At 40.7% G+C, this 23706-nt stretch overlaps 1 protein-coding gene across 1 annotated transcript in view; it reads right to left on the bottom strand.

Annotated features, from left to right (window-relative positions):
- The window catches only part of LOC135506956 (obscurin-like), an 81486-nt gene extending 79686 nt beyond the window's left edge, over positions 1-1800 (bottom strand). Inside the window, 1 exon segment of the mRNA XM_064926397.1 lies at positions 711-1800. Within this exon segment, the coding sequence (XP_064782469.1) occupies positions 711-1800 (1090 nt within the window).
- Positions 1801-23706: the final 21906 nt, after the last annotated feature.

The raw sequence follows: 23706 nt of genomic DNA on the forward strand, positions 1-23706 counted from the left end.
ATGAGAACAATCACAATAAGGTACTTAACTGTCGCCCAGAAATTATTTGATAATGATCTCAGTATGGGAAAAAAAAATTAAAAAATGTATCCACTCACTGCTGTAAGTTGCTCTGGATAAGAGCGTCTGCTAAATGACTAAAATGTAAAATGTAAAAAATGTAAAAATGGCTTCATTGGGCCTTTAAACACTCTTTGAAATCAATGCTTTCACATACATAAGCCCGTGTACAGGGGGACCTCAACATCACAAGAATGACAAACTCCACTGTTATGCAGGCCTGCATTGCAATAGACATTTGAGCTATATTTAAACAAATGCTATATATGTTATAAACTAGTCGATTATCAGCAATTCATATAGAGCAATGAGAGAGAGTTAATCTAAGGGCATCTCCCCCACATGACAAGCATTGTCATGTCCCTTAAATACACATGAATCCCTTTGCCTCGTTATGGAAACGTTAAAGAAAACTACCCGCCCTTTATCCTCAACAGCCAAGTGATGAACTAGACTTGGGAGTATGGTAATGGCAGAATATGGAAAAACTAATGCTAAACATTTAATTTTTAGAAGACTTAGATGTGATGCACTCTCAAATTAAAATAATAATCAATGGAGTAAATGCACTATTCTACATAATTTATATTCCAATCAAACATCGCTCTTGAAATACCAACCATTTGTGATTTTTATATTTTTTTGCTTACCTTTAACTATCACCAGCACGGCGCTGTAGGTGTGTCCAGCCATATTGGAGGCATTACAGGTGTACAGACCATTGTCCCTCTGTTTGCAGTACAGGATCTTGAGGATGAAGTTCTCGGCCTGGTCCTCATACATGATCTGTCTGCGTCCCTCGCCAATGTTCCCCCCATCCTTCCTCCAGATGATGTGAGGCTTGGGGTGGCCTGTCACGAAGCAGCTGAGTTTGGCGTGCTTGCCTTCAGTCACTGTGCAGGTGCGGGTGAAGACGCCTTTGGGCAGATGACTGACCAGTGCTGCGCTGCTGTGGTCTAGACCCAGAAGGCTCAGCCCGTCTGTGACCATAGTGGTGGCGGTCGAGGAGGTGGTGGTGGAGTTGTAAGTGGAGCTGCTGGTCTCGGCGGTGCAGTAGATAGAGATCCCTTCTTTACGCTTCTGCAGGTGGGAGAGGAGGGAGGTGCTCTTGTCCTTGCCCAGGTGATGGGAGTCCTGGGTGTCTACAACCAAGGTGGCTGCTGAGTTAGAGCGGCCTACCGAATTCTGGGCCCGGCAAGTGTATGTGCCGCTGTCCAGACTGCGCACACTCTGGATCCTCAGAGAGCTGCTGTCACTGTCCGATGTCACCTTGATGCGGTTCGTCTCGGCCAGGTAACGCCCGTCCTTCTCCCAGTCAAATTTGGGCTCTGGGTAAGCCGCAACCCGGCAGTGGAAGACCACATCGCCCCCCAGGCCTACGCGTGCGGAGGTAGGCTTGACCATGAAGACGGGGGCCCTCTCCACCATCTCCTGTGGAAGGCCTACGTGAAGGGTTACGCATGCATATGCTTCCCCAACATTGTTTTTGGCCCGGCACATGTACTGGCCGCTGTCCTCCAGGGTTAGATCGTAGATGGTGAGGCGGTAGACGTCACCATCACCCACCATCTTGAAGCGGCCCCCAGAGGTCAGACGTAGCTTCTCCTTTTCCCAGGTAATCAGTGGGGTGGGGTTGCCCACGATGGTGCAGCTCAAGGTGGCATCCTTTCCCACGCACACTGCGAAAGCCTTGGGCCGCGTGAGAAACCTGGGGGCCCCTCCAAACAGGTTCTGGTCCATTACAAGTTCCTAGTGTACCAAGGAAATAGTGTCATTTAGAATTGAAACACCTTTGAGAGAATAGAATAATCAAGAATACTGGGCTATATCAAGAAGTGCATAGGAAAGGCAACCAAATCTATGAGATATCCTTCTAATCTTATTGTCAATCATTTAAATCACTTGCCTCTTGAACTGGAATGTCAAACTTGCATGACACTACACAGCCTCTAGTGTCTCATCCTTCTCATGCCTGACATAATAATGTAACAACTCTACATCAGCAAGTAATGACTAAAGTTTGGAAAACCTTGTTCACACATAGGTTCACACTGTGTTTGGGTGGGCCATTGTAGAGTTAATTGTTTGCTGTAAACTAAGATTGTTTTCATAGGAACTTGGAGGAATGTGTTAACATGTCTCACTTATGGCCTAGATATTTTTAGTGACGTCTGTCTGCAATGGAAGTCAACAAAACATATTTTCCAAAATGTAAGATATGCATTGAGGACAGATAACAATGATATCTCAGTAGTTAAAACATTTATATAGCAAATCACTCAGCCTTCATCTGTTTACATTTACATAAACAATACAGAATACTGTCTTAAATATTGTATATAATGTCTCTATGAAGGTCGAACATAAAATTGTCCCATTCGATGTAACAATCTGCAGTTTTATTCTTTTGTACAGCACATTTGTCTACCCAGGACAGATTTCCAACTAAAACACCATGATACAGAGTAGGCTAACAAGATTACAAGTAACAACCATAAAATGGATCATATTCTAGCAAAGAATGTCCAACTGATGATAAATGATCATCAGAGCTAACCAAGAGGGAGGCAGATTCTAGAGTGACAGAGGGATGCATAGAAAAACAATCCTCCTCATTCTTTCCAAATAATAGCCGACAGTAGGTTTTTGGGTGAGAAGTGCATATTTCATAGGTTTCTGCCTATTTGTTACACTTAAAACAATACTAGCCTACTGAAGTGGAATATTTAGATTAGTTGGTACCATAGGCGTAACTGTTCTTCAGTGCTGGTCCTGGGAACCCACAGGGGTGCACATTCTTTATTAATACATTATTTGAGTCTGCAGGACCAGACTTGAGGAGCACGGTCACATATGACATCAACCAGACCCATATCAAGATCAAATAACACCCACACACTTGCTAAAAAGGCGTATCCAGAGAGAGCAGGTGGTTTATTAGGCCGGTAGCCTACCCAAACTGATCAGCACACCGTCATATTACCATAAATGCTGTTTTAACCCGGTTAAATACAGCAAATATTGTATATGAAAGGGTGACATTTGCCATCTTTGTCACCTCCCTCCCCTGAGCTGCCTGTCCCAAAAATAACCTCAGCTGTCAGGCCATGTCTCTGTCCATTGCCATTTGTAGTAGCAAAGAGAGTTCAGCTGTTTGGTAGGGAACCCGCAAGAGAAGGAAAAGCTTCGTTATTCGATATTGCTTGATAAATGTACCAATAGAATTATGCAAATAGATCATACATGTTTTATGAGATGGTTTGATATGCTGTAGATAGTCGGCAAAAAAACATTTTAGATATGGTCTTCTTCGACCTACAAGTTACTCATTGCAATTCAACATATCAGTTATAAAAACATAGGTTTTAGACCGTGTAAAACTGTCACCACAAACATAGAACAGCACACTAATGAAGATGATTTGCCTAAAAATAAGAAACTCGACATTTAAAAATAGGCCTACATTAATTAGGCCTGATTAAATGACCATTTATGTTGTTCAGTTATTGCAAATTGAATTTACATTTAGACTATTTCAACTGGGAACTGGGTTAATTCAATTTCAGCAATAATTTTCTCACCTTGAGTCTTCAGACACTCTCTGGTAAAACAAGCACTGAAACATGTGGACGAAAACTTTAACAAAGTTTTACAGTCCGAAAGATGATGCAATCTTTGCCGTTGAGATTCAACAAATGTATGTTTGGTCAATATTCCTACAATGATGATTTGTATCCAGGGCAGTATAACATCCCCCAGTCTCCTGCAGTGGGTGTTTGACTACGCGTGTTTCTTTTTTCTTCATTGGTACCTCATGATGCCAAGTAGCTGACGTTCCTATTATGGTGCAGCCTCCTTCCTAAAATAGACTTGTCATTTATTGTAGATATAGCCTGGGGGCTGGACAGGCTGGTATAGCTCTACCTTGACTAGCCTACCACATAACAACAGATTCAAAATTGTGCATATGAGGGCCATCAAACATTTGTATTAGTATTTTTTTGTATTTTATTATGGATGCAGATTAGCTTCTGCCAAGGCAGCAGCAACTCTTCCTGGGGTCTAAGCACATCAAGACACTTACATTACAATTAAGCAAACAATTAAACAGTAAATCACATAACATCGCTACACCACTAAACACACACAAAAAAAACCACCATACAACAATACCACAATTTTCACTACCGGTGAAAAGTTTTAGAACACCTACTCATTTAAGGTTTTTATTTATTTTTACTAGTTTCTACATTGTAGAATAATAGTGAAGACATCAAAACTATGAAATAACACATATGGAATCATGTAGTAACCAAAGAAAGTGTTAAACAAATCAAAATATATTTTATATTTGAGATTCTTCAAATAGCCACCCTTTGTCTTGATGACAGCTTTGCACACTCTTTGCATTCTCTCAATCAGCTTCACCTGGAATTCTTTTCCAACAGTCTTGAAGGAGTCCCCACATATGCTGAGCACTTGTTGGCTGCTTTTCCTTCACTCCGCAGTCCAATTCATCCCAAACTACCACAATTGGGTTGAGGTCTGGTGATTGGGAGGCCAGGTCAGCACTCCATCACTCTCCTTCTTGGTCAAATAGCCCTTACACAGCCTGGAGGTGTGATGGGTCATTGTCCTGTTGCAAAACAAATGATAGTCCAACTAAGCCCAAACCAGATGGGATGGCATTTCTCTGCAGAAAGCTGTGGTAGTGTGCCTTGAATTCTAAATAAATCACAGACAGTGTCACCAGCAAAGCACCCCCACACCATAACACCCCCTCCTCCATGCCTTATGGTGGGAAATACACATGCAGAGATCATCCGTTCACCGACACAGCGTCTCACGAAGACACAGCGGTTGGAACCAAAAATCTCCAATGTTAACTCCAGTCCAAAGGACACATTTCCACCGGTCTAATGTCCATTGATCATGTTTCTTGGCAAGTCTCTTCTTCTAATTGGTGTCCTTTAGTAGTGGTTTCTTTGCAGCAATTTGACTATGAAGGTCTGACTCACACAGTTTCTTCAGTCTCCTCTGTTGATTTTGAGCTGGTAACTCTGATGAACGTACCCTTTGCAGCAGAGGTAACTCTGGGTCTTCCATTCCTGTGGCGGTCCTCAGGAGAGCCAGTTTCATCATAGTGCTTGATGGTTTTTGCGACTGCACTTGAAGAAACTTTCAACGTTCTTGAATTGTTCCGTATTGACTGACTTAAAGTAATAATGGTCTGTTGTTTCTCTTTGCTTATTTGAGCTGTTCTTGCCATATTTTGGACTTGGTCTTTTACTAAATAGGTCTATCTTCTATATACCTCCCCACCTTGTCACATCACAACTGATTGGGTCAAATGCATTAAGTAAAGAAATTCCACAAATTAACTTTTAATAAGGCACACCTTTAATTTAAATGCATTCCACGTGACTACCTCATGAAGCTGGTTTTTGTGTACCTGTATTTGTGTCTCTTCACAGACCACGCTGTTCCATAAGGTATATTTTTGATCAGTTATTTAAATCTGATTCTGGAGTCCCATGTAGTTATGGCTCTGTGTAGTACTGTGTACCTCCCATAGTCTGTTTTGGACTTGGGGATGGTGAAGAGACCTATGGTGGAATGTCTTGTGGGGTTTGCATGGGTGTCTGAGCTGTGTGCTTGTAGTTTGTCAACACTTCTTACAAAAACGAGTTGTGATGAAGTCAACTTCTCCTCCACGTTGAGCTATGAGAGATTGACGTGCACATCATTAATGTTAGCTATCCGTGTACATTTAAGGGCCAGCCCTGATGCCCTGTTATGAGCCAATTGTAATTTTAGGAGGATTCCATCAGCTTTCTATAGGCTAGGCCTATTATATTTTCTTCTCAACTTTCCTAATTTTAAGCACACTTATTTCCTCTACAACAGGAGTATAACCTACCTGGCTGGCATGAAAGTGAACCATGGGAAAAGTGTCCTCCATTCTCTATTTAAGTGCATAGATTACATGTATTTTCCCCCCTATTCCAACAGATGCATCATAATGGTCCATTCTAAACCAAAACTAATTTCACACATAAAGTACCAGTCAACGTTTTTGGACACAGCTGCTCATTCAAGGGTTTTTATTTATTTTTGCTATTTTCTATATTGTAGAATAGTAGTGAAGACATCAAACCTATGAAATAACACATATGGAATCATGTAGTAACCCAAAAAGTGTTAAACAAATCAAAATATATTTTATATTTGAGATTCTTCAAAATAGCCACCCTTTGCCTTGATGCCAGCTTTATGTTATTTATTTGGTATATATAAAGACAAGATTAAATCAATAATAGTGTGATGGGGTGACAATATTAACCTATCACTTGTGAATTATATATTATCACTTAAGTTGTGAATGATGCCAAGTTTGTGTACAGTAAGGCAAGAAAATCATAGCCGCACACCTCATGTTGGCTAGCCCATAGGCTATATGTATTGATAAGGTTAGTGTCACAACTAAAGTAGCCAAATAACTTCTTAAAATTAAGAACATTAATCAGCTTTACAACAGGTTTAGAGTCTAACTGGCAACTATTCGCAGCACATGAGTTTGGGGAAGATCATTTTCACTATAAAAATGCACCTTTATAATTAAAACATTACATGCATAATCGCATTTGCAGTCACTTTTAAGAATGGTGTTTTCCCGTTAATGGAACATTTGCGCTTTGCTGTATTTATAATGTGAAGTAGCCTAATAGTTGAACAAGATTTCTAAGCTAAATGTTCTGATCTTTGCTTAAAAAAGTTTTTGTTGATGCTAATGGTTGTACTGATTTGGGACCTATCCCATCCCACAACTGTCCCAGACTTTGTTTGGAATATTTATTTCTCTCACAGAATAAAATAAGTTAACTTTTGTGCTATGGGGGATAGTAGATTGACATAGGTGAGTGCTTTTGCTGTCCCTTAGGTCTACTCATCTTGTTGGCTGACAAAAAGTATATGTGGACAGTTCTTCCAATATCTTCAATATGCACCTCGGAATTAGATAAGGATGCACACAGTTGCTTGTAGCCTGTAAGAAAGACCTGATCACATGACAGAGACCCACTTGAGTGAGAGATGCCTTGGAGCATGGGGCCGGGAGAAAGGAATATTAATAATTATATGCAACCCAAGGGCACAACGGCACCTGCAACTTTTTTCAAATCACCATTGGAGTCGCATCATACAGCCTTAGAACGTATTAAAAATCTAAACATACAGTCCAACATTTGTATCACAACTAAAGTTCCATAAATAACTCATATAGGAGGACCTGTTTCATAGTAACCTCTCAACACAGAATAGCTGCATGTGCGCACTCCCTCAAATCGTTTAGGAGAAAATACCCCTTCTATTTTATTCAGCTATGCTCAATTGTATTCTTCACACTATAAAACAATGCCATGGAATTCTAAGCAAATCTTGTCTGCTAAATGAACTAGTGTAGCCAACAGCCATATGGCATAGCCAGAACAAGACCTAACTTAAAGACAACTCAGAGTATGCTATTCTGTTCTGAAATAGACTACATTTTCTTCATATCATGTTTTTTTAGACCTGTCTAAAATAAATCATGGATTTATTGTGATAGTGTAGGCTATATTACATAGATTTATTAGACATGGATTTATTGTGAAGGTGTAGGCTATATTACATAGATTTATTAGAGACGGAATAATTGTGATAGTGTGGGCTATATTACTTAGATTTATTAGACATGGATTTATTGTGATGGTGTAGGCTATATTACATAGATTTATTAGACATGGATAATGTAGACGTTTCAAAGGTCAGCATCAGTGGCTTGTAGGCTATGCATGGAAGACAGGAGATGCTAAATGTGTTTATGTTAATTAACAGTCAGTTACCGTGAGACCGGCAGTTATTTGCTTGACAATAACAGCTGGCAAAATTTCTTGACCGCCACAGCCCTAGCCACAACAGCAGACTACAATCATAACGTCAAAAGCATTGCTAAAGTCTAACAAAATTGCCCCTACAATCTTTTTAGCATCAATTTCTCTCAGTCAATCATTGGTCATTTGTGTAAGTTCTGTGCTTGTTGAATGTCCTTTCCTATAAACATGCTGAAAGTCTATTGTCAAGTTGTTTACTGTAAAATAGCATTGTATCTGGTCGGACACAATTTTTTCCAAAGGTTTACTAAAGGTTGGTAACAGGCGATTTGAGCCAGTAAAGGGGGCTTTCCTATTCTTAGGTAGCAAAATTACTTTTGCTTCCCTCCGGGCCAGTGGGCACACACTTTCTCTTATACACTATATTAGGCCCAGCCTTTGGAACTTTGGTTTTCCTAGACATGGCTACTATATTGCGATCACTACATCCGATGGATCTGGATACAGCTTTCAAGCAAATTTCTGCAGCATTAGTAAAGATGTGATCAATACATGTTGATGATTTCAACCCTGTGCTATTTGTAACTACCCTGGTAGGTTGACTGATAGCCTGAACCAGGTTGCAGGCACTGGTTACAGTTTGAAGCTTTTTTTAAGTGGGCAGCTTGATGAAAATCAGTCAATATTTAAATCACTCAGAAAATATACCACTCTGTTGATATCATATACATTATAAAGCATTTCACACGTTATCCAGATACTGACTGTTAGCACTTGGTGATCTATAGCAGCGTCCCACCAGAATGGGCTTTAGGTGAGGCAGATGAACCTTTACCCATATTTCTTCCACAGTATTTAACATGAGATCCTCTCTAAGCTTTACAAGAATGTGGTTCTGAATATAAACAGCAACACCTCCAGCATGGGCATTTCTGTCTTTTCTGTAGATGTTATAACCATGTTTTGCTACCACTGTTACATCAAAGGTATTATCTAAATGAGTTTCAGAGATTGTCAGAATACGAATGTCATCTGTTACTACTGTAGCAAGTTATTCATTTGATGAACCTTGTCTCCTAAGCTACATATGTTAAAGTGGGCTATTTTTAGAACTTTTCTGTGATATTTGATTGTTTTCATAGTTTTACTGGAAAGCTTAGCAGCAGTAGACATGCTCATGCTATTTATGTTAGTGCAGGCTGAGCTGCACACAGTGGACTTCCTACTAGGGCACACCGCCTCAGTGCTAACAGTATACCCCCGGTTAATAGGCGCATGATTACTGCATACAATTGCTGTAGGATCAGCAGAGGCATTCAGGGCAGTTAGAGGGACATACATTAGGTTACTTACATTGTGTCTACCAACACCCCTGGTATAATGTACATTTGCTGAAGCATTATAAAAACTCAGCAACACAATGGTAGGGATTAGCTGAGCTGGGCTTGGGTCATTGATAAGTCATTGTCTCAACGCAGCCTTATGATGCTGTGAAAGGATCCAGGAACGCAAATTATTTGGGTGGATCCCATCCTCCTTATAAACGTGTTTTGTTTCCAAAAGGTATCAACATTGTCAACAAAAGTTACACCCATTGAGCTGCAAAAATCACGTAGCCAGTTGTGAAGAGAGAGAATCCTGCTAACGCATTCAATGCCATGATTTAGAGAGGGCATAGGGCTAGATAGGATGGGATAGGACATTGTATTTGCACCAGGAACAGTCACATTTCTTACCATGGAGTTGCTCCGCATTTGCCATTACGGACAGCATACAGCATTGTGTTCTTATGTCTCTGTTTACCAAAGTTCATTCAAATCAATCAACAGTGCAATTCAAAGACAATCAATATAGAAATCATCCCTCCTATTATGGGACTACAGAACAAACTGCATCTCATTGGATGGAAGTAGGTTCGTTTTGGACTTATGCCCGACTGAGCATTCTACTCAATGAGTGACAGAGGTGCAACCTATGAATAAGCTATTAAATATCAGGGTGGGGGGGCGGGGGGGCCCTCCCCAGATAGCATATCATGTTATGGGCAATGACTTATCTTTTTTTTATATACAGGAAATGAGCTCTAACAGCGCTATTTTCTCTGAGCCTCATGGAATAATGTGTAAAATAGCATAAGATTAGTTATACAATTTTGCTCGAACCTTGCGGGGGTACCACGAAAGTGCACTACGCCACTGGGCAAACAGTTCAAAGCAGAACCATATGAGCTTATATGGCTCTGGTACAAAGCATGGTCTATTTCAGCTGCAATCTGAATTAAATATGGTTTATTATAGGAATAATGTAGAGGTAGTTCAAAGCTGATGCTGCCCCTGCCTGACTGTTTGCCTTCAAGCCATATCATGGTCCTAGTCCTCTCACTGGGCTTTCCCCCTCTGCTCTGCTTAGCTTACTGTGTGACTGACAACAGCAGGCCTCCGATGGCTCTTATTTAAACTCTGACACTCTAGCGGAGGGTAATCCTAACATTACTAAGTCTCTATTGCCACGGACGACTTGAATTCAGACTTCATGTCTTTACTGAGTTATTGTATGTCCTGGGCTAAAATAATTGGAGTCCGAGAGACTAATTAATTAATTAATTGTAGACTGACAGTCGTGCTTTTGACAAACAATGGAAAGAGGGCGAGGTGTATCATTTTTCATGCTTATACTGTACCTGATAGAGGATAGGCAAATTGGAAAGAAGATCACATAAACCTAATACATAGTTGTACTGTATCTGCTTTTAGAATTACAGGCGGTTTATCACATGTACAGTAATACATGTAGCCATGTTTTGCTATCTATTTATGTTTGTACTATTTTTGATCAATGAGACCGACACTTCAATGTCATGATGGACACAATGTCAAAAGAGAATTTCCATACTTGGTATTGGCATGTCAAGTTCCAATGTCTCCAGCTTTGTGCATAGCTTCATACTGTAACATTCAAACTTAGTGCTCAGTGTCATGCATTCCATTTACTGTAGTTATGCGACATATATTTTTTTGTACATTTTAATTACATTATTATAAGTGAGCATTACATTCATCATATGTGTGTTTTTTTGTTGTTGTATGTGTTTTACTGTCTATGTGTGTGTGTGTGTGTGTGTGTGTGTGTGTGTGTGTGTGTGTGTGTGTGTGTGTGTGTGTGTGTGTGTGTGTGTGTGTGTGTGTGTGTGTGTGTGTGTGTGTGTGTGTGTGTGTGTGTGTGTGTGTGTGTGTGTGTGTGTGTTTTATAGGTGCATGTGAATTTTCACAGTCCATCTTGAATTGTTGCGAGTGAGAATATTATCAGAGCATGCTGAAAAAACCAGCTGGTCTAGAGGCGAGTTGTAAATCTTTTCCACACCCCTCAGTAAACACCCAAAAAACACTAACAGCAAGCGGTCACTACTCCTACAGCAACTGAGGTGCCATGTGTGCCTTTACAGTGCTGCACATGTACATCTGTGTAAATGAAGAGATTCTTACAGCAGCTGCTATAGACAAGCATAGAGAAGCTACTTTAGTGTGACTCATCTCCAGACAGTACTATAACAACAACACTACAGCAGTACTGAACTCTATTCAAGTTGATTTGTAGTGACACTTCTATATATGTGTTCATGTAAATTGAAACAAAATAGGAAGGTGTGTGAAAATAAATGTCTGTAAATGTATTTTGTTTTTAAACATGACAACAAAAAAATATCCAAATAGATAAAGTGGTTGAAATGCCTTTGCTGCAGAGGATCCAACCCTCTTTCGGTCTTTCACATGACCTCTGCCGTCTACAGTCAAGTGTGTATGATGTTGGTGACTCAGACATGCACATGTTTTTGAGAAGATAACAAGAGAAGAGGTTTCACAGCATGTCCAGGAGATGGCGAGAATGAGACAGTATTACTCGGTGAGCAAGCAAAATATAGTCTATGCAATAAAGAACTAGTTTAAGTGACATTGAGTCCTTGAAAAGCACTATATGTATATTTCCCAATAAATATAATTGTTATTAGTATTACTACTGTGTATACTGTGGTGGATCTACAATTGAGAGCAGGCTTGATACAGTTACATCATGGGTGACAATAATGTGCAAATCTGAAAACCTTTTGGATCTTGGGACATAACTGGGACATAATTGTTCATCTATACAGTCAAAGTAAAGGTATCAACATATGCATATAGTAAAGGCCTACTGTTATGAACAGTAGACTGCATTGTAATAACTGCCCACATACTGATATATAACCATTTAAAATGCATGCCATTGAAACAGAATATTAAATTGCCCCACATTACCAACCCACAAGGAAAACATACAGTAGATGAGTAGCGTAATGTTCTTCACCTCTTCAATTCAAAATTATGCAAATCAATAACATCTAGCATACAGATATACTAGATCTAGAAACGGAATGTTTTGTGTAGCTGTAAAGTTTTCTGATATGTGTTTACATTTGACAGTGCCTTGACATAGTGGCAGTCAGATTGGGAAATAAAAGGTTCTAAGCGAGTTGCAACACACATTTTGAGTGACGGGGGAACATGAGTCATGAGACGTTTCACAACACTTTTTTTCCTGGCTTAGCTTTCCTACTGCTACTTGGCCTGCACCTTCAGAAGCATACATCACTAAAGAACACTAACCTCCATATGTCAATGATCTGCTGTATATTGCTGAGGCAATATACAGGGGGACCGGTACAGAGTCAATGTACGGTGGCACCGGTTAGTCGAGGTAATTGAGGTAATATGTACATGGAGGGAGAGTTAAAGTGACTATGCATACAAATAAACAATGAGTAGCAGCAGCGTAAAAGAGGGGTCTGGGTAGCCATTTGATAAGCTGTTCAGGAGTTTTAAGGCTTGGGGGAAGAAGCTGTTAAGCATTTTGGACCTAGACTTGGCACTCCGGTACCGCTTGCCGTGCGGTAGCAGAGAGAACAGTCTATAACTAGGGTGGCTAGAGTCTTTGACAATTTTTTTCTCTGACACTGCCTGGTGTGGAGGTCCTGGATGGCAGGAACCTTGGCCCCAGTGATGTACTGGGCCGTACGCACTACCCTCTGTAGTGCCTTGTGTTCAGAGTCCGAGCAGTTTCCATACCAGGCAGTGATGCAAACAGTCAGGATGGTGCAGCTGTAGAACCTTCTTAGGATCTGAGGACCCATGGCAAATCTTTTCAATCTCCTGAGGGGGAATAGGTTTTGTCGTGCCCTCTTCACGACTGTCTTGGTGTGTTTGGACCATGATAGTTTGTTGGTGATGTGGACACCAAGGAACTTGATGTTCTCAACCTGCTCCACTACAGCCCGTTGATGAGAATGGGGACGTGCTCTGTCCTCCTTTTCCTGTAGTCCACAATCATCTCCATTGTCTTGATCACGTTGAGGGAGAGGTTGTTGTCCTGGCACCACACGGCCGGGTCTCTGACCTCCTCCCTATAGGCTGTCTCATCGTTGTCGGTGATCAGGCCTACCACTGTTGTGTTATCGGCAAACTTGATGATGGTCTTGGAGTCGTGAGTGAACAGGGAGTACAGTCATGAGTGAACAGGGGTACATGAAGGGACTGAGCACGCACGCCTGATGTGGCAGATGTGTTGATCAATGTGGCAGATGTGTTGTTACCTGCCACCCTCACCACCTGGGGGCGGCCCGTCAGGAAGTCCAGGATCCAGTTGCAGAGGGAGGTGTTAAGTCCCCGGGTCCTTAGCTAAGTGATGATCTTTGAGGGCACTATAGTGTTGAATGCTGAGTTGTAGTCAATGAATAGATTTCTCACATAGGAGTTGCTTTTGTCCAGGTGGGAAAGGGCAGTGTTGAGTGCAATAGAGATTGCATCATCTGAGGATCTGTTTGGGCGGTATGCTAATTGGAGTGAGTCTGGGGTTTCTGGGATAATGGTGTTAATGTGAGCCATGAACAGCCTTTCAAAGCACTTCATGGCTGCAGACGTGAGTGCTACGGGTCAGTAGGCTAGTCATTTAGGCAGGTTACCTTAGTGTTCTTGGGCACTTGGGCAGGGGTGTGAATCCTTATGTAAATTTGATCTTTCATTTTCAATACATTTGCTAAAATGTCAAAAAACGTGTTTTCACTTTGTCATTATAAGGTCATTTGTGTTGATTTGTGTTAATCCATTTAGAATTTAGGCTGTAACACAACAAAATGTGAAAATAAGTCCAATGGTATGAATACTTTCTGAAGGCACTGTACATAAAAAAGTTTTACACTGTATTGCATATTAAACATGAAACATATCACGCAATACATTACAAGGACGTCTGTGATAATTCTTGCTATCCAATTATGTTTGCTTGTCAACTATCTCTCCTGGTCAATTAAGTTTTGTATGTTTCGGTTTTCAGCACTTAAGTCCACTTTACATGTATACTTAATACACGTCCAAGTTTGACGAGTGCTAATTTCACTCAACAACTTTTTTTAAAGTGTAGTAGACATTACAGATCATCATAGTCTAGCCCATAACGAATGACTGTTTTAGCATGTATAAAGTAGAATACAAAGCATACATCATCTTAACACACATGATTAGAATTAGAATAATTGTTCATTACGCTGTTTAAACTAAAATATGTATCTAATTTAGCAATATACTGCAAAGGGGCCAATGGTCTGACTGATCTAATTGGCAGACAACATGTAGAGACATTTTCTTAGACACAGATTAGGCCAAACCTAGTCCTGGAAGAAGCATGACTACCTGCAGGCAGTGGTTTCCCAAAAGCCTGGATTGCTCAACCCTAGGTTTTCCTATAAGAACAAGACAGACTATAAAACAGAGGTGGTTCTCAGAGTAGGAATCAGACATGAAGATGAAGGCTCTGGTAAGATCTCTCCTCTTGCTCGCTGTGGCTAACCTGCTGGTCAGAGGTCAGACCCAGACTGAGACCAGGTATGAAGACATCATCACAGCTGCTTCAAATCAGCTGCTTCCTGGGGAAGAGCAGGCTTTCCATCCGCTTCTGAACCAGCTGGAAGTCGAGACTGTGAGTATTGAGACAGTGAGACTGACAGTATGAACGTTTCCCTCCTCTTATTTACACAGTGCTGAGGGGCACAACAATGTTGATGTGTCATGGTTTGTTCAATAGTTTTATTCCAGTCAAGTTAAGCGATATTTGTCTGTTTAATATGCAACAACATGTACACATTTTCAGATACTTTTACATGGAAAAGAAATAGACTCAATGCGGGGGGTGACCATTGAAATAATTGACAATACTGTGTTTTCTCTCTGATCCCAGTTGAATACAGAGGATGTGGACCAGTCTGAGGTGTCTGTAAGGTTGAGCTTCCCCCTGCAGGAGACGCTCTGCAGTAAGGCACAGGGGCAGCGAGGCCAACCATGCCCTCTGAAGAAAAATGGGGTAAGAACAATTGGATTTTACAGTATTGTGTGAGATAATAGTCATGGGACGCAAGAAATGACCAATAATAAGCTGAGATTGACAAATGGCTAATTGTCAATGACTCCTTCCTCTATAGAAACGAATGATGTGCAGCATGGAGGTCAGACATCCGATTCTGGAGACTGGCAACACCCTCAACACTGACCGGTCTGACATTTCTTGTGAATACATGGAGGCAGAAGTTGTAAGTTATTTCTCAACATCTCCCTACCTATATTAGTTAGGACGTAATGCTAAAGGTAGCCTAACAGTGTCAGAACAGTTGATCTGCAATAAAAAAAAATGCAGATGTTAAAGTGCATTAAATGCTTAGCAGTTTATGAATTTCATGAATGTGGAAACATGCATCTCTTGAAATAATAACTTTTTCCGATTAGTCTGCTCAAAAAGGTTCTGCTTTTTCCCTTTTAAAAGTTTAATTCATATTTTTAATGATTGCAGCAGAAGATTCAGACAAGAAGAGGCAAGGATAGCAGAGGCTCATGGGGCTCTCAGATGGGTAGAAAAGATTCCAAGGGGGGTTGGAGAGGTCGTCCTGGGAGTGGCTCTCGTCCTGGGTTTGGCTCCGGCATTGCTGGAGCTAGCGGAGTAAACCCTGGTGGAACTCTCACTGCATAGAACAGCACAACACACCCTTTGGATAACTGCAAGATATCTCACCAATCAAAGAAACTTCAAAAGCACTCAAAGTTGTGGTTAATGGGTGAACATGCAACCTTGAGCTTCTTTAAAAAAAGTGCTTCTGGTAACTCTTTTACATTTATTACATTTACATTTAAGTCATTTAGCAGACGCTCTTATCCAGAGCGACTTACAAATTGGCTTTTGTCTACATTATGAATTGTTTTGTATTTTGTAGCTATCATTGTTTGTAATAATGTACCTATTCTTACATGCAAATCTTTGAATTTTAACTACGGAAAATTATTTCCAGTTCATGTTTACTACACTAATAAACTGCAAAATAAGTTTTCAAAAGACACTGTGTGTAAAATATGTAATTTCATGGCAGTTTAGGAAGTTTTTGAGAGCTCTACGTTTTTGTGTTTATTGTTCTTTAAAAAAAGATAATTTCTCTGTTGTTCTGTTAGGCCGACAGTTTAGGCTTTGCTGAAACATGTCGGGATGGTTTCCTGGACACAGATTGAGTTAAGAGCAGTGGTGACCTGTCAATCAGGGCAGGTGGGGGCAGAGCCCCACATTTTTAGCCAGACATTTGCCTGTTTTGCATGTTATTTTGGCATTAATACGTGTCACATATCAGTTTGCCAACAATGTAAAAAAATATATATTTCATTGACATAATAAAGCAGCATACAAACATGGTCTCTTTTCTGTTTTCTTGAGTAAGGCATCTCCAAAATGCAGGTGTTTCAGCCTAGCTCAGTGCTTTTTGTGGTGGTGAGGCAAGCCAGCAGAAAGTATGGATAGTTGCGCCAAGATTGGCTCAGTGTTCTGTCACTCATGGGGACTTTACGTCACTGCCAAGTGTAAGAGGAGACATTGAAAATGCTAGCTCTTCGGTTGCTGCCATAGACGTGCCCATCCAAGAAAGCCCATGGTCAATGTTCACAGATAAAATGATGTAAAATCACGTTATATGTACAGCAGATTTGACTGGACTGTTCATGTCAACATCATACCTTCAAAATCTTAGCTCGCAGTCATCATCATGAATCAAGTTGACAATCTACTGGCAAATCCTTTTTAATCCTTGTCATATGAATAGAAATAATGAAGAGAAATTATAAATAAAACGTATCGGTGCTCATCGGCAGTTAGACATAAACATTACACAACTATTTGGAAATCACAAATAATTCAACGAGTGGTTTGGAAGGAATCACCAAGAACTGTATTTATTTATTTTTTTGGACTTAAAGCTCAAAGTTAGTGGACCAGAAATGGATAGAAGAAGAATATTAATATATTAATATAACTCTGCTGCACTCGACTATGTTCTTGCCTATTGGTTGAACTGTACTGTATTGTACTCTTCCCCTGCAATTGTCTGAATAAAAATTTCAATTTCCAGGTGACGCAACGCCTGGTTATACTGCGTTTCTGTCTAAATGTATAGTGTCTAGAGCCATGGCATCATAATGATGGTAATAAGAGGTGGATTAATTCGGGTGGGACTGTGTAGGACCTCACTGAAGGCCCAGGTCCCAGGCCCATGGCACGCCCCTGCATACTTGGTATTGGCATGTCAAGTTCCAATGTCTCCAGCTTTGTGCATAGCTTCATACTGTAACATTCAAACTTAGTGCTCAATGTCATGCATACAATTTACTGTAGTTATGCGACAACCATAAACAACATATGTTTTGTGGTACATTGTAATTACATTATTATAACTGAGCATTACATTCATCATATGTGTACTTTTTTGTTGTTGTATGTGTTTTACGGTCTACGTGTGTGTGTGTTTTATAGGTGCATGTGAATTTTCACAGTCCATCTTGAGTTGTTGCGAGTGAGAATATTATCAGAGCATGCTGAAAAAACCAGCTGGTCTAGAGGCAAGTTGTAAATCTTTTCCACACCCCTCAGTAAACACCCAAAAGACATTAACAGCAAGCGGACACTACTCCTACAGCAACTGAGGTGCCATTTGTGCCTTTACAGTGCTGCACATGTACATCTGTGTAAATGAAGAGATTCTTACAGCAGCTGCTATAAACAAGCATAGAGAAGCTACTTTAGTGTGACTCATCTCCAGACAGTACTACAACAACAACACTACAGCAGTACTGAACTCTATTCAAGTTGATTTGTAGTGACACTTCTATATATGTGTTCATATAAATTGAAACAAAATAGGAAGGTGTGTGAAAATAAATGTCTGGAAATGTAAATGTATTTTGTTTTTAAACATGACAACAAAAAAATATCCAAATAGATAAAGTGGTTGAAATGCCTTTGCTGCAGAGGATCCAACCCTCTTTCGGTCTTTCACATGACCTCTGCCGTCTACAGTCAAGTGTGTATGATGTTGGTGACTCAGACATGCACATGTTTTTGAGAAGATAACAAGAGAAGAGGTTTCACAGCATGTCCAGGAGATGGCGAGAATGAGACAGTATTACTCGGTGAGCAAGCAAAATATAGTCTATGCAATAAAGAACTAGTTTAAGTGACATTGAGTCCTTGAAAAGCACTATATGTATATTTCCCAATAAATATAATTGTTATTAGTATTACTACTGTGTATACTGCGGTGGATCTACAATTGAGAGCAGGCTTGATACAGTTACATCATGGGTGACAATAATGTGCAAATCTGAAAACCTTTTGGATCTTGGGACATAACTGGGACATAATTGTTCATCTATACAGTCAAAGTAAAGGTATCAACATATGCATATAGTAAAGGCCTACTGTTATGAACAGCTGACTGCATTGTAATAACTGCCCACATACTGATATATAACCATTTAAAATGCATGCCATTGAAACAGAATATTAAATTGCCCCACATTAACAACCCACAAGGAAAACATACAGTAGATCAGTAGCCTAATGTTCTTCACCTCTTCAATTCAAAATGATGCAAATCAATAACATCTAGCATACAGATATACTAGATCTAGAAACGGAATGTTTTGTGTAGCTGTAAAGTTTTCTGATATGTGTTTACATTTGACAGTGCCTTGACATAGTGGCAGTCAGATTGGGAAATAAAAGGTTCTAAGCGAGTTGCAACACACATTTTGAGTGACGGGGGAACATGAGTCATGAGACGTTTCACAACACTTTTTTTCCTGGCTTAGCTTTCCTACTGCTACTTGGCCTGCACCTTCAGAAGCATACGTCACTAAAGAACACTAACCTCCATATGTCAATGATCTGCTGTATATTGCTGAGGCAATATACAGGGGGACCGGTACAGAGTCAATGTACGGTGGCACCGGTTAGTCGAGGTAATTGAGGTAATATGTACATGGAGGGAGAGTTAAAGTGACTATGCATAGAAATAAGCAATGAGTAGCAGCAGCGTAAAAGAGGGGTCTGGGTAGCCATTTGATAAGCTGTTCAGGAGTTTTAAGGCTTGGGGGAAGAAGCTGTTAAGCATTTTGGACCTAGACTTGGCACTCCGGTACCGCTTGCCGTGCGGTAGCAGAGAGAACAGTCTATAACTAGGGTGGCTAGAGTCTTTGACAATTTTTTCTCTGACACTGCCTGGTGTGGAGGTCCTGGATGGCAGGAACCTTGGCCCCAGTGATGTACTGGGCCGTACGCACTACCCTCTGTAGTGCCTTGTGTTCAGTGTCCGAGCAGTTTCCATACCAGGCAGTGATGCAAACAGTCAGGATGGTGCAGCTGTAGAACCTTCTTAGGATCTGAGGACCCATGGCAAATCTTTTCAATCTCCTGAGGGGGAATAGGTTTTGTCGTGCCCTCTTCACGACTGTCTTGGTGTGTTTGGACCATGATAGTTTGTTGGTGATGTGGACACCAAGGAACTTGATGTTCTCAACCTGCTCCACTACAGCCCCGTTGATGAGAATGGGGACGTGCTCGGTCCTCCTTTTCCTGTAGTCCACAATCATCTCCATTGTCTTGATCACGTTGAGGGAGAGGTTGTTGTCCTGGCACCACACGGCCGGGTCTCTGACCTCCTCCCTATAGGCTGTCTCATCGTTGTCGGTGATCAGGCCTACCACTGTTGTGTTATCGGCAAACTTGATGATGGTCTTGGAGTCGTGAGTGAACAGGGAGTACATGAAGGGACTGAGCACGCACCCCTGAGGTGGCAGATGTGGCAGATGTGTTGATCAACGTGGCAGATGTGTTTTTGTTACCTGCCACCCTCACCACCTGGGGGCGGCCCGTCAGGAAGTCCAGGATCCAGTTGCAGAGGGAGGTGTTAAGTCCCCGGGTCCTTAGCTAAGTGATGATCTTTGAGGACACTATGGTGTTGAATGCTGAGCTGTAGTCAATGAATAGCTTTCTCACATAGGAGTTGCTTTAGTCCAGGTGGGAAAGGGCAGTGTTGAGTGCAATAGAGATTGTCATCTGAGGATCTGTTTGGGCGGTATGCTAATTGGAGTGAGTCTGGGGTTTCTGGGATAATGGTGTTAATGTGAGCCATGAACAGCCTTTCAAAGCACTTCATGGCTGCAGACGTGAGTGCTACGGGTCAGTAGGCTAGTCATTTAGGCAGGTTACCTTAGTGTTCTTGGGCACTTGGGCAGGGGTGTGAATCCTTATGTAAATTTGATCTTTCATTTTCAATACATTTGCTAAAATGACAAAAAACGTGTTTTCACTTTGTCATTATAAGGTCATTTGTGTTGATTTGTGTTAATCCATTTAGAATGTAGGCTGTAACACAACAAAATGTGAAAATAAGTCCAATGGTATGAATACTTTCTGAAGGCACTGTACATAAAAAAAGTTTTACACTGTATTGCATATTAAACATGAAACATATCACGCAATACTTTACAAGGACGTCTGTGATAATTCTTGCTATCCAATTATGTTTGCTTGTCAACTATCTCTCCTGGTCAATTAAGTTTTGTATGTTTCGGTTTTCAGCACTTAAGTCCACTTTACATGTATACTTAATACACGTCCAAGTTTGACGAGTGCTAATTTCACTCAACAACTTTTTTTAATGTGTAGTAGACATTACAGATCATCATAGTCTAGCCCATAACGAATGACTGTTTTAGCATGTATAAAGTAGAATACAAAACATACATCATCTTAACACACATGATTAGAATTAGAATAATTGTTCATTACGCTGTTTAAACTAAAATATGTATCTAATTTAGCAATATACTGCAAAGGGGCCAATGGTCTGACTGATCTAATTGGCAGACAACATGTAGAGACATTTTCTTAGACACAGATTAGGCCAAACCTAGTCCTGGAAGAAGCATGACTACCTGCAGGCAGTGGTTTCCCAAAAGCCTGGATTGCTCAACCCTAGGTTTTCCTATAAGAACAAGACAGACTATAAAACAGAGGTGGTTCTCAGAGTAGGAATCAGACATGAAGATGAAGGCTCTGGTGAGATCTCTCCTCTTGCTCGCTGTGGCTAACCTGCTGGTCAGAGGTCAGACCCAGACTGAGACCAGGTATGAAGACATCATCACAGCTGCTTCAAATCAGCTGCTTCCAGGGGAAGAGCAGGCTTTCCATCCGCTTCTGAACCAGCTGGACGTCGAGACTGTGAGTATTGAGACAGTGAGACTGACAGTATGAACGTTTCCCTCCTCTTATTTACACAGTGCTGAAGGGCACAACAATGTTTATGTGTCATGGTTTGTTCAATAGTTTTATTCCAGTCAAGTTAAGCGATATTTGTCTGTTTAATATGCAACAACATGTACACATTTTCAGATACTTTTACATGGAAAAGAAATAGACTCAATGGGGGGGGTGACCATTGAAATAATTGACAATACTGTGTTTTCTCTCTGATCCCAGTTGAATACAGAGGATGTGGACCAGTCTGAGGTGTCTGTAAGGTTGAGCTTCCCCCTGCAGGAGACGCTCTGCAGTAAGGCACAGGGGCAGCGAGGCCAACCATGCCCTCTGAAGAAAAATGGGGTAAGAACAATTGGATTTTACAGTATTGTGTGAAATAATAGTCATGGGACGCAAGAAATGACCAATAATAAGCTGAGATTGGCAAATGGCTAATTGTCAATGACTCCTTCCTCTATAGAAACGAATGATGTGCAGCATGGAGGTCAGACATCCGATTCTGGAGACTGGCAACACCCTCAACACTGACCGGTCTGACATTTCTTGTGAATACATGGAGGCAGAAGTTGTAAGTTATTTCTCAACATCTCCCTACCTATATTAGTTAGGACGTAATGCTAAAGGTAGCCTAACAGTGTCAGAACAGTTGAACTGCAATAACAAAACAAATGCAGATGTTAAAGTGCATTAAATGCTTAGCAGTTTATGAATTTCATGAATGTGGAAACGTGCATCTCTTGAAATAATAACTTATTCCGATTAGTCTGCTCAAAAAGGTTCTGCTTTTTCCTTTTTAAAAGTTTAATTCATATTTTTAATGATTGCAGCAGAAGATTCGGACAAGAAGAGGCAAGGATAGCAGAGGCTCATGGGGCTCTAAGATGGGTAGAAAAGATTCCAAGGGGGGTTGGAGAGGTCGTCCTGGGAGTGGCTCTCGTCCTGGGTTTGGCTCCGGCATTGCTGGAGCTAGCGGAGTAAACCCTGGTGGAACTCTCACCGCATAGAACAGCACAACACACCCTTTGGATAACTGCAAGATATCTCACCAATCAAAGAAACTTCAAAAGCACTCAAAGTTGTGGTTAATGGGTGAACATGCAACCTTGAGCTTCTTTAAAAAAAAATGCTTCTGGTAACTCTTTAGTCTACATTATGAATTGTTTTGTATTTTGTAGCTATCATTGTTTGTAATAATGTACCTATTTTTACATGCCAATCTTTGAATTTTAACTACGGAAAATTATTTCCAGTTCATGTTTATTGCACTAATAAACTGCAAAATAAGTTTTCAAAAGACACTGTGTGTAAAATATGTAATTTCATGGCAGTTTAGGAAGTTTTTGAGAGCTCTACGTTTTTGTGTTTATTGTTCTTTAAAAAAAGATAATTTCTCTGTTGTTCTGTTAGGCCGACAGTTTAGGCTTTGCTGAAACATGTCGGGATGGTTTCCTGGACACAGATTGAGTTAAGAGCAGTGGTGACCTGTCAATCAGGGCAGGTGGGGGCAGAGCCCCACATTTTTAGCCAGACATTTGCCTGTTTTGCATGTTATTTTGGCATTAATACGTGTCACATATCAGTTTGCCAACAATGTAAAAAAAATACATATTTCATTGACAAAATAAAGCAGCATACAAACATGGTCTCTTTTCTGTTTTCTTGAGTAAGGCATCTCCAAAATGCAGGTGTTTCAGCCTAGCTCAGGGCTTTTTGTGGTGGTGGGGCAAGCCAGCAGAAAGTACGGATCGTTGCGCCATTATTGGCTCAGTGTTCTGTCACTCATGGGGACTTTACGTCACTGCCAAGTGTAAGAGGATACATTGAAAATGCTAGCTCTTCGGTTGCTGCCATAGACGTGCCCATCCAAGAAAGCCCATGGTCAATGTTCACAGATAAAATGATGTAAAATCACGTTATATGTACAGCAGATTTGACTGGACTGTTCATGTCAACATCATACCTTCAAAATCTTAGCTCGCAGTCATCATCATGAATCAAGTTGACAATCTACCGGCAAATCCTTTTTAATCCTTGTCATATGAATAGAAATAATGAAGAGAAATTATAAATAAAACGTATCGGTGCTCATTGGCGGTTAGACATAAACATTACACAACAAGTT

This window comes from Oncorhynchus masou, chromosome 3 (assembly GCF_036934945.1).
Source record: "Oncorhynchus masou masou isolate Uvic2021 chromosome 3, UVic_Omas_1.1, whole genome shotgun sequence".
Classification (NCBI taxonomy): domain Eukaryota; kingdom Metazoa; phylum Chordata; class Actinopteri; order Salmoniformes; family Salmonidae; genus Oncorhynchus; species Oncorhynchus masou.